General features: G+C 43.8%; 2 protein-coding genes across 2 annotated transcripts; both read right to left on the reverse strand.

Annotated features, from left to right (window-relative positions):
* Nucleotides 1-2,889: 2,889 nt before the first annotated feature.
* Nucleotides 2,890-5,267, reverse strand: LOC133968829 (uncharacterized). The gene is made up of 6 exons (XM_062405049.1): nucleotides 5,085-5,267; nucleotides 4,803-4,994; nucleotides 4,293-4,495; nucleotides 3,489-4,059; nucleotides 3,280-3,386; nucleotides 2,890-3,168 (listed from the first exon to the last, which is right to left on the reverse strand). The coding sequence occupies exons 1-6, from the start codon at nucleotides 5,218-5,220 to the stop codon at nucleotides 2,995-2,997; spliced, it is 1,383 nt and encodes a 460-aa protein (XP_062261033.1). The 5' UTR covers nucleotides 5,221-5,267; the 3' UTR covers nucleotides 2,890-2,994.
* An 80-nt stretch (nucleotides 5,268-5,347) lies between these two features.
* LOC133968361 (serine protease 56-like) lies at nucleotides 5,348-9,032 on the reverse strand. Its single transcript, XM_062404358.1, has 8 exons — nucleotides 8,686-9,032; nucleotides 7,158-7,316; nucleotides 6,777-7,031; nucleotides 6,475-6,664; nucleotides 6,240-6,345; nucleotides 5,972-6,128; nucleotides 5,649-5,791; nucleotides 5,348-5,533 (listed from the first exon to the last, which is right to left on the reverse strand). The coding sequence occupies exons 1-8, from the start codon at nucleotides 8,783-8,785 to the stop codon at nucleotides 5,348-5,350; spliced, it is 1,296 nt and encodes a 431-aa protein (XP_062260342.1). The 5' UTR covers nucleotides 8,786-9,032.
* Between the last annotated feature and the right edge of the window lie 5,441 nt (nucleotides 9,033-14,473).

The raw sequence follows: 14,473 nt of genomic DNA on the forward strand, positions 1-14,473 counted from the left end.
TACACACACTCATAGATATCAGTTCCCTGAATGTGCCTGATTCTTTTCATCAAGACACTTTAAGTATTTTCTGAGAAAACTGGGGGAATTGTTGAAAAACACAGTTCTGTTAAATAAATGTTTAACAGGTCCTTCCCTGACCTTTAGCTCATCCTTCCACCAAGTTACATGATACTCCTTCTTGTAGTTTTTGGGTAATCTAAGTTACAAAACAATCAACCCACAAACAAACAAACAGAGGTTATTGATGATAAAAAGCAAAAGAAAATAGTTTGATTTGCTAGATATACTTTGCTAAACACAGCACAATTAAGAATCAATATATATTTGAGAAAAATGCAAATTGAGTGTCTTTTGTTTGAATGGAAGAAAAATAGGCCTAATACTTTAGAATTACAATAGTACCATAAAATGAATTGTCTTATGTTATTGTGTTATTACATTTAGATGAGTCAAAGGTTAAGACAATCAGGCCCTTCGTGAAGAATAACTTAACTTTGTTATTTCTGTTTAGTCATTATTTTCTCATTACTGTGTTATTGAGTTTGTACAAATCTAAAGATCTGACTTCACAAATTCACACCGATTCATGCTAACACCCAGAATATATAGTGTCATCTGTACCAAACATGGCAGCAGGTTGATAATCCAGCTTTCCTACCTGTGGCAGAAATCATAAACACCCTTAAGAAGAGCGCCAGAGAGCGCAGACGTCCAGGATCCATCAGTGCTGTGTGTTGATGCCGACACAAAGCTCTGATCACTTATCTGATACACACTGACACTGCTTGATAGAGTCACTGGCACTGAGCCTGCGTTTGTGTATGTGTGTATGTGTGTGTGTTTGTGTGTGGGTGGGTGGGTGTGTGTTTCCCAGCAGAATTCAGGGCTCACGCTGATGGGAGGGTTGAGGTTTGGAGGAATAATTGGAGGTTGGCGGGGGAGTTGATGATGTTAGGGTTAAATCCAAGAGTGTATTTCCAGTACTGCATAGCCAGCTGTCGCACGCACGCATGCACGCACAAACACACATGCACACACACACACACATTATACCCAGTCCATGCCTGCCCTCCAGTGTTAAAGTACACCATAAAAACAGACACTGTATTGTTATTATCGCACCTGGCTGCTGTCATTCAGTCGAACACACACACACAGAAAAATAAGATAAGTTGTGGACTCTTTTGGGGCAGCGATCTCTCAAGCTATAAACAGCTTTTTCCATTAGACTTAAATGTGTCCTCTATAATAAAAGGATTACAGGCAAGGAAAATTAGACGGGTAAGACACAAAGCAGCAACACAATGTGTGTGGGTGCGTGTGTGTGTGTGTGAGCCCAAAAAAAGTACAGTGGAAGAGAGAACAGGTGATAACTCTTGTCCATTTACAGCCCACTCTCTGTGGTGACTGATCAGGCTCTGTGGAGGTTGCTGACCCATTTGTGGCCTGTCATTACTCAACGTGTGTGTAAGTGTGTGTTTGTGTGTGTGTGTGTGTGTGTGTGTGTCTGTGTGTTTGTGTGTGAGAGATCCATGTATTACTGGACTTGTCGTCCTTATGATGACAAAAATGTAAGTTGGGTTTAGGTTAAAGTTATGTTAAGGTTAGGGTTAGGCAAGTTGTAATTATGGTTAAGAGTAGATTAAGTATTTAGAAAATCAATGTAAGTCAATGTAATGTCCTCTGAAGTCATGAAGACGCAACTGTGTGTGTGTGTGTGTGTGTGTGTGCGAGAGTCACAGAAATACTGCAATGATGCAACCCAATTCCCCCACATGCATATTAACACCCAAGTCATGGACAGGAGCTGATGAGTTGCAACAAAAGTATGTGTGTGCGTGTGTACGTGTGTGTGTGTGTGTATGTGTGTGAGTATGTGTGTGTGTGTGTGTGTGTGTGTATGTGTTTACACAGCTGTTTCACTCATTTCCCTGCTTATTCCTCTGTCAGGACTTGAGCCGGGAAATCAACAGACTTCGAAGAGGGGGCAGACTTTAATTTTGAAGTTACTCAGGTTAATTTGGGCTCATCATCAGAGCCTTGACCGATCGCCCGATCGCCCGCTGAGACCTGTTGACCACTGTTATAGGGACACGGGTCATGAACACAGCTGACATGGGGCTCGTCTGCGATGCAAGGGTGTCACATCCTCGAGCAACAGTTGTCTGCACTTACAATGTTTTGACAGACAATAAGAGACTGTAAAGGTCAGTTCCCTTAAAGACAGGCAGGGACGTACCGTCAGCACAGCAGCTGCTGTGTTTATGGCAACGATTAACCTAAGAGGGTTGGAGGTCAATCCGGGGTCATAATAACAGAAACCAATCGGCATCAAAGGCTGCCTCATGTGAGACAGTTGGATCTCGACAGAACTGCAAATACTTCAGGGTTAGCAGCATTAGTGTTTGCTAATGTGAATCTCTCACATTAGAAGCTCGACGTAGAAAGACATCCCCAATACATTAAGCACAACATGCCATAGCATTATAACAATTTTATTCACATATATAGATTTTTTTTACAAAAATACAAAGGACTTTTCTCTGTACAAATAAATATGGTAGGAATAAAGATAACATGAATGATATATACAGTGTGAGTGCCTCACAACAGGCTCAACCTTTGCAAAAGACAATGACAATATGAATAACTTATCATTTTGTACAGATTCATAAGTTAGACAAGGTTATGTCTCCAACCACGTAAAAAAGAAAAAAACCTGCGGCGTGATGGGCGGTCGATAGTTGGCTCGATACATTCATGGCTGTGTTTTCATCTCGCGCAAACGTCAGGCTCTCAGGCAGGGAAAAGAAAACAATGCTTTTCACAGGAGACGTTAAGTTTCTGTGATGTGCATCTTCTTTTCTGTGTGTGTGCGTCTCTGCTTCCCGGGACAAGGCTCTCCCGGTGCTTCTCACACACGTCTCCCTGAGTCTGAATGTCTCCATCTCTTTTACCTTCATGTTATCTCACTTCACTGTCACGATGGAATCAAGTCTTGAGCGCCTCCAGTGCCATAGCGATGATCCTTGGTACGCTGCGGTAGAATGACTCGTTCTCCAGGCCGACCAGACTGTAGAAGGTTAAAGGTCGTCCTCCCACCAGTGCCCTGACCCGCGCCTGGTAGAGTCCTCGATCGTTCTTCGAGCTCAGATCAACTAACACCTGAATAAAAGATACAGACACAGTTAGCGGAGCAATTCAGACATTATTAAACGATGCACCAGTGTACATTCAGTTCTTTTTAACTTCTACAATCTTTTTCTGATAATTCACCTCTTGGAAATTCATGCGCAGGTTTTTGTTTGGGATGTTTATGACCCAGCCGTAGGAGTCTCTGACTTGGCTGACCCGCTGTGAGGATTCTCTCACTCCAGGACAAACTACAGGACAAACAGAAACATATTTCATTAGATAAAGAACATGGAACATGGATTATTGATAAAGGATTTAAATGTATTGAATGAACTGGGAGTGACACATACTTTTTCCACTCGCTCCAGGTATCTGCCTCTTGCGTAGAAGGCTCCTGTACTTCCTCTGAAGACTTTTAGCCTTTACAGCATTCACAGTTTGTCGGGGGTCAGCTGTCATGTCTCTGTGCTCAGTCACTGTCTGGACAATAGTTGTTGGCTGAACTGGAAGTGGGGACACTAGAGTTTGTAGTTCTGTTCCATCTCCAGTCTCAACAAAAGTAAAATCCTCAGAGATGGCGCTCCACGTTACATCAGGGAAAGCGTCTCTACTCGATGAGGTTTCACTTTGAGACTCATTTGGCACAATCTCATCTTGTGTTCTCAATTGTTCAATTTCTTTCATCAAGGCTTTTAGGAGGGACCACGGCTCCAGGGATTCCTCCTTGGACGAGGAAGCCGCCTGGAGCGGCCTCCCAGAAGAAGACGTGGGGAAGGGGGGAACGACCGGGGACTCTTTCTGGAGGTAGGTTGTGTCCAGGTGCATGATGGGAGGAGCAGCTCTAGAGTTCAATTTGGAGCGTAGAGCTGAGATGACGGATCGATATTGTCCCTCTAGCTGATGCATCGAGGAGTCTTCCGTCTGGAGATGTGAGAATACAGATAAATATAAAGGTTAGCTTAAATAAACATCAATAGTTTATTATAGATAGATAGATAGATAGATAGATAGATAGATAGATAGATAGATAGATAGATAGATAGATAGATAGATAGATAGATAGATAGATAGATAGATATATTGATAGAGTGACAGATAGACACGTGAAACATTATCCTTATTTTTGACAATTTAGAAATCCAAACCACATCTACCTGTGAGAAAAGGTCGTGCTCCTGTGATGCTGGTGCAGAAGAGTAGTCTGTGGATGTGTCAGTGTGCTGTTTGTCCAGGTCCTCAGCCATGGTCCTCAGGTAGTTCTCCCAGTCATCCACCAAAGGGCCCACCTCTTCGAATAAGGCTGGAGGAAGTGGTGAGGGACCCTGCTCTTCAGGCACCACAGCTCCACCAAGCTGTTCTGCAAGTAATAAGGCACTTGTTATAATAGTGATAAAAAAACTCACATTTGTATTAAGATAACACGGTATCTGAGCTAGCTAACTACACAAAAACTATTGGACGGGTTTCCAGACACTTAAAATAATTCTCTAGAAGGATGATTCATGGATCTTGAAGAAACAAATCTGGCACATTCAAGGGGCTGATGTGAGTGTTTGGAATTTGGTGCAGCTTGATGGAATTTAAGGGGAATCTTCTGCATGCCATTCTAGTCCATCTATAAGTTCTCTCTATATGTGTACTGCAACCAGTGGCCGGTGATGTACCTTCTATCTGTGTGAGACTCTGCCTCAGCCCCAGGTCTCTCCTCTCTCTGGTGTGAATGAAAGCTGTGCTGTAGATGTGCTCCACCAGCTGAGGCAGAGTCTGGGTGAAGAAGGTCAAGTCCACCTTGTCCCTGATGTAGTCTTCGGCTCTCTGGAGGAGGTCCAGCAGGGTCTGCAGGAACGACCGCATCTCTAGGGGACAGAGAGTGAAGAGAAGATCAGTACCTTTCATGACGTCAACATTTTATTTGTATTGTACGCTGAGATTTCATATTTACTTACGACATTTCTTGAAGCGGGTGAGGCATTTGTCCTCGGCCATGCGGCTGCAGGTGCTGGCAGACTGACCCCGGGGACAGGTCAGCGTGTAGAAGTGGCATAAGGAGCTGAATTCGGATCTTTGTTCTTCCTCTGTCATCTCTGTTGTCTTTAGAAGCTCTGGACACGTTGGCTCCCGGCTCCCAAACGACTCTTTAAAAAGCACGAGCATTAACAATATTGTTATAGATAGGATTTTAACATAGCTAGATAGGTTGTACGTCAAACTATTTCAGTTTGGTGTTAAACTCACTCTGTATCTCGGCCTGAATCCAGTCAGAGAAAGCAAAAACTCGCGTGTAGACTCCAGGCTTGCCTTTCTCTCCACAGCCGTCTCCCCAAGAGGTGATGCCATAGAGCTGGAAGCGACCAGAAATTCGATCTTGGTAGATCAGGGGACCTCCAGAGTCTCCCTAAAGACCAGAGAACATCCAACAAATATTTAAAAAGTTGGTTTTGTCCACAAAAATCCCTTTTTTACCCAAATAATATGTGAAAATCAGAAAACAAAGTGACTCTAACTCTCACCTGACAGGAGTCAATGCCTCCAGAGAGATATCCAGCACAGAGCATGGTGTTGGTGACCAGCTCTTTGCCGAGGGCACTCTTACAGGTGGTCTGAGGCAGCAGGGGAACCTTGGCCTCCATCACGACGTCAGCAGACGGTCCATCTATTCATGAAAAAAGACACACATTAATACTATAAGAGTATTGACAGGTTTTAATATTCAGACATATTTGAAATCATCTAAAGAACAATTTCTTTTAAATGGAAACAAAAGGCATTGTAGTTTGCCTGCAGGAAACTGATGCATATATAACTTCAAAGAGAGAATATATCCTCCACTCACCCTCATAGAGGGAGCCCCAGCCTGCCACCAGACACGGGCTGCCAGTAGGGGGCTCCATGCCAGAAGGCAGACACACTGGGGTGACATGCTCAGACAGGACCACTGGTGATGTCAGCTCCACCAGGGCTATATCGTTGTTAAATGTCTTTGGGTTAAACTGCAGAAGGAGGAGAGAGTTTGATTGATTGATCGATTGATTGATTGATTGATTGATTGATGATTTCATGATAGACAGATCTGGATTTTTGACCGTTCGGGCAGCTGCTACCTTGGGATGAGGGATGATGCGGTTCACTTTGACAACTTGTTCACCAGGGTCAGTCTTGGTGATGTCAAACTCCCCCACAACTGCCGTCCAGTAGCTCTCACTGCGACTGCTTAGGAGGAGGGAACAATGAGAACGACGGGGAGTGAGAAGGAGAGACATTTTTTTTTACAATCATTTCCAATGCTAGAGACAAAATAAAGTCTCTGCTACAGTTGCAGTCACACATGTCGCTTACCCTGCAAAGCAATGTGCAGCAGTAACCACCCAGGAGCTGTCCACGAGGACCCCTCCGCACATCAGGCCACCATCTAGCTGCAGGTTGACCAGCCAGGGCCAGCTGCCTGGAGGAGCAGGGGAGCCGCCCACAATCCTGGAGCGAGGCTGAGTGACATTCTGCACCGCGGCCGACCTCTGACCGCACACCGCTGCAGGGACAGAGCAACACTGATGGTCAAAAAAACGATTCTCTTTGTGAATAAACAGATTAACATATATGAAAACATACAATACTTCTTTGCAATCCGAATGTCTCCTTACCCTGTGCATGCGTCTGAGTAGCAGGTTCCAGGTTCTGCATTGTGTTCAGCAGGCTGCACTGTAGGACTCGGGCGCTGCAACTCTCCCCCATGATCCTGATGCAGCTCTCCTTGTCCACTTCACCAGGTGGGCAGCGACGCTGGTAGTAGGCACAGGCCTGACTCAGAGCCCAACTCCGCTGTGCCTCATCCTGAAGCTTCTGGGCCTTACTGATGATGTCACAGCTGGGCTCTGACAAGGCACTGGCAGGAGAGGCTGTTGGATGAAAAAAAGGGAGATCTTGATAAGGATACTACCAAATCATTCTGTAGTGACACTGGACAAATAGGCTCAACGGTGGTTAATAAATCAAATTGGAAGTGAGAGTAATGTTGCACGTACAGCAGGAGCCAGACAGTTGCCCGCAGTCCTGAAACAGACAGGGAACGCAACCTCGGCAGCCAGCCTCAACACGACTTCTCTCAGAGGATGCACGCTCGAGAGCAGACAGCGCGCTGGTCATGGCCGCCTCCAGAACCACTGTACCACGATCAGACAGTGCTGCAGGAGAGGACAGAAACCATGGAAAATTAAAAAAAGCTAGAAAAGAAGACAATACAACAGTGGTGCATAGTAGAGCCTGACCCATGTGCCAGCTGTGTAAATGATACAGTCAAATCTGTGGGTAAGTTGTCTGCTTCATGACAAGAATTTGCAGTACAGACGCCACAGAATAAAAAGTGTAAGTAATGTGTCCATCACATTCTCATCACATCACTACCTGTCTACAAACATCAATACAACATTTAACAGCTTCTTATTGAAAATGTTCATAAAAAAGATTGTTGATATCAGGAAAAATGATAAATCTGGCTATAGGATGTCTGGGTCATCCCATGTGAGACTGTCCTTTGCTCTGGGACGACCATGTGTGAATGTGAGCATAAGCATGAACTGGTGAAGCTCTCTGGTGTGTGTGTATGTGTGTGTGTGTGTGTGTGTATCCCCCTTTTTCTCATGCTGCTCTTTGAGCTCATTGGCAGCGTGTGAGGGGAGCTAGCTCACGCTCAGCGCGCTGGTGAGGCTTCTACTGACACACTTCAATCGGGCCGCCGACCCTGCAGCCCCCCTCTGTGCCGCACCACATCACAGGATAGGCCAGTAACAACAACAATGCTGATTGAAGACTTAATTAGAAGGCCAGGGCTGAGCGGGCAGAGGCTGCTGGGCAGGGACAGACCCCAGGGGCACGGGCTGGCAGCCCCGGGGCAACTAGGACCCAGAGTCCCTTGTTCTAAACACTCTAAACACACACCGCCACCACCAGCTGCTTGAATGAAGGTTCTGCTGTACTCAGCCCTTCAACCACAGAAGGCCAGAGGTCCTTCATCACTGCAGCAATAGACAAGTTTACTCTGAAGTACCATTTTTACAACTCAAAAATACTGCAAGCTAAAGAAGAAAAGCAACATCCAGGAGTGCTAAGATCTCTATTATTCACTGCTTTGGAGATAGTTTAGTCCAGTGCTGAAATACAACGGTTGTAATATGACTCAGTGCATAATAATATGTTGTACAACTATTTAATTTTAAGACTCTTCACTAAAAAACTTGGGCGGACATTTATCCAGACACAAATAAGAAAGTAGAGCTACAACACAACTCAAAGATTCAAGGTTCACGTGCATCGGTTGTGTGGTTAAAACAAATCAAGTTTCTCCTGATTTGTGTGTGACACACGCAAATCTAAACTAATGTGTGATGTTTGAACTCCTACATAAATGAATTCTTCAACACATCACCAGGGCTTTTTTGCAGGGTTGTAAGTTAGATCCACCTTGGAGGATGTCTGCAAAACTCACATTGCTGACTCTAATCTCTGACAGGTTCTCTGATCTGAGATACAAGAAGAAAGTGTAAAGAAACGTACCTTTGAGCGCGCTCTGGGGCATCCTGTAGACCTCTCTACCTGTCGGGGCCCCCAGCAAGCAACCCAGCCCCGTGAACAGCAGTGATGTCAGCAGCAGCATGGCGTCTCAGCATCAGACCTCCACTCGAGACAGTGACAACAAGCAGACACGCGCGGGAAGCTGGAGGGAACGGCTGGAGAGGATGCTGAGGTGCTGGAGATGAGATGAGGCTCAGCTCCCAGGTCCTTATTGTCCGGTGGCTCTCTGCAGTCTTCAACTGTCTCCCTCCTCCTGACTCTCTGGGCTCTCTCCCACACTGTGGTGCAGGGCATCTGTCTGTAAGTTTACTTAGAGGAACAATAGGTGCCTGGAGTGGTCCCTGGTATATATAGAGTCCCCAGGGGAACACCAGCAAGGGGGAGGGGGGGAGAGGATAGGGACCAGAGAGCGAGAGGGAGGGAGGAGGGAGAGATGCCCCCATGGCCAATACACAAACAGATGAATTCATTAAGACTGTGACAGCAAATCGGGCGCAACTTGCCAAGGCTGGACATCACAAAGAGGTTTGGTTCTATGAAAGGAGACAGAGGGAGGGAGAGAGAGAGAGATACAGATTGGGGAGGGGGGAGGCGGAGTGATTGGCTGGGCAGCAGGGAAGGGGGTGTTGTTTGAATTAATTAATGTGAAAGACAGAGGGAGAAAGTGATGCAGATAAGGATATGGGCTGATGTGACACTGCAGCAGAGGAATGTACAGCGAGGGAGAGATGTCAACGTGTGTCCGAAAAGCCGAGGGTCTGAGCGTGATTGGTGCGAGCGTGGAAATGGAGGGAGGCTGAGTGACAGAGTGTGAGAGAGCGGGACGGAGGGAGAGGGAAGTGTCTGCCATTCTGCATGCCCCTCAAAGAGCGCATTGTCCCCGGCGTCCCTCTGAGGATGCCCACATCAAAGCCGTCCCCCGGGCATCACTTGGCCGCCGCCTCCATTGATCACTTACAGTCTTTTATCCCCCCCATTAAAATATTGTCAGTTCACATCACTTTTGTCTTTCTCTGCTGAACTCTGCTTTTGTTACATAAAGATACATTAAACGAGGGTTTGTGAATATGATGTATTTTTCCAAGTCCAGAAGAAATGATTCACTTAAAAAGAAACAAAACTTCTGTTGTTTTAAAGCAATTAATGTCAACTTGTTAGACATTTCAGCATCTGCTGAAGCAGAAGTAAAACTGACAAAAAAGTTGGGTCTTCTTCTTACAGAGATACCTGATACCTAGATAATTTACAATACAAATATATACATACAGACTATATATAAAAATATAGCAAAAAACGATGAAACTACCAAAAGAGCAAAACTCTGATAAATTTTGAGCGAATATTTGTCTTTAAATCTGAGAAATGTCAAGAAATTTTTCTGCAACTCGTCATTTTTAAGATTTAAAGTTCAAACATTAACAATATGGGAGTTACAGCTTCAAGTTGTTTTTAGAACTGACGTGAAAAGTATTATGAACAACACCTACTTTAAACCTTAGGATACTGACTAAAAATTTGAGCTTGTGCTCTGTGACATGAAAAGACTAATGCACTGCTGTCTGTCCTGGGAGAGCGTTTCCTCACTTTAGACCCTCCCTGAGGTTTCTGAGTTTTATCCCTGTTAAAAGGGTTTTTGGGCGTTTTTCATTCACTCTAGTCGAGGGTGACGAGCTGAGGATGAAGAGCAGAGGATGCTGCGACTCGTACAGATTGTGAAGCTCTATGAGGCAAACTGTGATTTTATGAATATGGGCTATAGAAATAAAATGGATTGGTTGACCAGCAGGGACAAAGTAATATTTGATTTGTAAAATCACTGCAGACAAACTGAACAGATCTCAGACATCTCTGTACACAAAATATGTGCATGTACATTAATCTATGTGAGGAATGTAAATCAGCTTTACAGCACTGGACAGTAGAGTTGTCTCGGCGGTATAATTCAAACAAAATGTTCTGTATGTTCAGCAGGAATAGACAGGGGCACGGTCCCAGCCTCCATGGACACAGAAACAAAGTCTGTGCCGAACCCAAAGGAGGAGCACAAATTGGAGTCAACTTTGAGCCAACTCACTGGCTGAGCGATAAAAAGAGCGGCGGGCCGAATCTAGCGGGGAATTATCAAAGAGTGCCGCCACAAGCCAGTGCTGACAGCAGAGTTCACACTGACAACAACATGCAGTACGTGTTGGAGAGAGTGTGTGTGTGACCGTGTGTTTATGTTTCAGAAAAAGGTTTGTGCAGCCATCTCTGGTGAAAGAGCGCAGACAATCCAACAAGTATGCAAGTGAAGAAACAGGCCTCGTGGACGAAGTGAAGACCAGAGTTAGAAAGTACAGCCAAAGGAGTCGGTGCTTTCAGACGTTTGTTAGTGTGTATAAGTCTTGTTGTGTGCATGGTGCCCCCAGCCCCCTCCATGCACCCGTGCAGGCACAATGGCCCCTGAGATCTGGGAGCAGACTCAGGCGGAGCGGAGTGGGAACGGCATGGGACAAACGGGCGGCACTCTTTCATTCCTTCCCTCCCTCCATCCATGTTCCCTTTGATGTCCTTTGATTAATTTGCCTTCTGCTCGCTCTTCCTTCATCCATCCACCGAGAGCGCTGAGTCTCTCTTTTCTGCTGTGCCGGCCCGGCTCAATCCAGGACCACTGATGTTCGGCCATTGATAGTATTTAATCGTTGTTGATTAAAGGATTATACACACTTTCCTCACAATGTAGTGTCTGGGGAAATGTTGGTGTAGGTTTGTGGTGTATGAAAGTAAACTAAAAACTTAAATTTAAAAAACTATCATTGTGAGTTAGGACTTTTTTATGAGCTCTTTAGTTATTACACAAGATTTACTCATTTTTGCTACACGGTGTGTTTCATGAAAGTAAACTCAACAGGTCTTATCAAGCTTAAAGAAGCTTTTAAAGTTAAAGACATACTGGGTGATGCTGCTTTTAGCCAGAGAGATAAACACAGATGGAACCAACTTCCATAAATAGCTCAATTTATAATGCAATAAAGCATAAAAATATTTAAGTAAAAAAAGAGATCAATTGTGATTAAAATCTCCTCTTTTCTCTCATGTGTTCAATTAAATCATTTCAGGAATTATTTCTTTCCCTTGTCCTTCGTCCCATTACATATTTTCTAATTCACTTTATTTTCATCGTGGTCATGTTTTCAGATTATTTTAACACGGGAAAGTGTACGGGAGATTTTCCCCCCAGTCGGATTCCACTGTCCTGTGATGCAGCTTTGAACGAGACATTTGTACCAGATATGATTTTAGGCTTTATGCACTATAATTACAATAGCTTGAAGAGTGTTAAAACAAAGGCTTTTGTTGCTGAAGCATTCTGCACAGATTATCATTGCATTCAAAACCCAGCAGATGGGAGGACTTAAAATAGTCAGTGACGGATGAGAAGCTCATACCACAGTTCATGGTTTGGTTTTTTGTTACAAATAAATATAAGTTACCAAATTGTCTGTGAGTTTGTCCTTGATTTTCAATATTACTCATCAGTTTACTGGTTAAAAATGTAAAGTATCAAAAGATGTCGGACCATTAGGTTTTATGTAAGAAAGGTTGGTACCATTTCTCAGAGACATGAGAGACATGTGATGTGTTTGAAACAGCAGCGATTGGACGAGCCGGACGGCAGAAACTCATGTGAATGCACAATCATCTGTTGAAGCGTCTACAAGTAATTTAGTGTGGGCTGCACTGGCCCGTCACCGGCAGGTCGCTCCAGCAGGTTACATAAAGAAAACCCACAACGCTCAGCATAAAAAATCACACCACAATGAGAACCTGAACAACAATCGTGTTGAACAACACCCAGGTATTGTGTTCAGTTATGAAACCATTTTCCATCCATTGTCTCAGGCAGAAAACAATTGAAATCTAGGTCAGTGGGGTACGCAAGGGAGAAGAGGTTCCCAACATTTCAGCACAGACAGACACTTGAACCCCCCGACAATAGTCAAGCAGAAGCAGCTCATCTGCACATGCAGGCCTGTATTGGGTCATTGTTAGACATGTTGTTAATTAGATCTATTATGACCTCAACAGTCAAATTAACCGCCATTAAATGCACATTAATCACCAACTGCTCAATAATGAAATATCCATTCTTCCTAAATAGAGTGGTAATGATGATATGGTTGATTAGGCTGATGAGGAAACACAGATATTTTCAAATCAGGCCCTTTGTTTAGAGATATAATGCTTTATGTTTATTGGATAGAGACAGTCGTTGTAATTCCCTCGAAAGAGTGAAGTGTGATGCAAAACCAAGCTGAAATAGTAGATTATTCTACGTTCTTACATTCAAATTTGTAACGGGGCTGAGGTGATGTTTGTTAGTGATTAATTATGAACGAAAACCATGGGGTGGGGTGTCTGAGCATCAGAATGATGCTGTGATACAAAGATGGTCGTATGTCTGAACTTGGTGTAGCTGTACTTTTTGAGTAGCCAGTAGTAGATATAATAGAACAAATCTGCATGTGCATGTCCCTCACCTGCAAGGAAGGAGGACCCTCTGTAAAAGTCTCTTAGTGCTGTTGTACTCTTTAGTCCACGACGATGACATTTGTTGAATCTGCAACGGTTTGGACTGTGGGATGAAGCCGGAGAAAAAGAAAACCCATGCACACAAGGGGAGAGCATGCAACATTTACACAGAAAGGGCCCAGATAGGCAGGGATTCAAACATGGGACACGTGCTCACCACTCTTCCATCATACTGCCTGAACCAGACTGTAAAAAGAATGTCACATCATTTTGTGAAACTTATAGAGAAACTGGCCAAGAAAGTAGGTGTACCTCTGGTCTAACTATAGACTTCAATCTAAAGCTTTTGGTATTGACAGAAGTATTGGTTGAATATACTGTCTGGCTCTTGTCTAGCTGTCTAGACCACCAGGCAGCTGGGGGAGAAAAAGAAGAATGAGTGACTCCAGTCTGTAATGAACATGCTGCAGCTGACAGGAGAAGTCTGACATCTAGTGTCACAGTAATGAAACTTCTTTTTAGTAGAACTGCAGGTTCGTCTATTAGAAAATTACCATCTCCTGCTGGGAATAATGATGTTCTGCATGATCTGAGTTTACAATATTGACTGCATTTATAAACAAGAGTAAGAGAGAAAATAATAACAGGGGCTTATTAAGGCCGTGCTTTTAGTAGAAAACATGATATCTGTAAGATCAGTTGAACTTTAATGGGTTCTTTGTACTGTTCAATATCAGCAAATTAAATTGTATGTGATTTTAACCGTTTTAACTGCTCAGTAGCTAATATGATGGTCCATTAACCCAAGTTTTGCAGCAACAATACTCTTCTACCCACGATTAAAGTGTATTATTGGCCTATTAAAAGTTTAGTACAGCACTTATCTAACCAAGTTTACAAAGTGCTACACAAAAGAATAAAATAAAAATAAAAAGCTTTTCAGTTCCGTTCAATTTTGAGCACCAAATAATAATATATATGTACAATCGCCACTAGGACATTTCTTTTTAAAGGTGATGAATGTGAATGACTGATTAGAATTGACTTGAAAAGAGAACAGGCCACATGGAGGCAGCATGGGACACTGACAAGCAATCTCTCTCTCTCTCTCTCTCTCTCTCTCTCTCTCTCTCTCTCTGTGTCTCTCTCTCACACACACACACACACACACAAAGACAGACACAGGAGTTTTGCTATGTGGTTGTCAAACCCAATTAAAGAAGTGCATTACAGTTTGACAGTTTAATGTGTTTACCAC

Source organism: Platichthys flesus, chromosome 14 (genome assembly GCF_949316205.1).
Source record: "Platichthys flesus chromosome 14, fPlaFle2.1, whole genome shotgun sequence".
NCBI classification, from domain to species: domain Eukaryota; kingdom Metazoa; phylum Chordata; class Actinopteri; order Pleuronectiformes; family Pleuronectidae; genus Platichthys; species Platichthys flesus.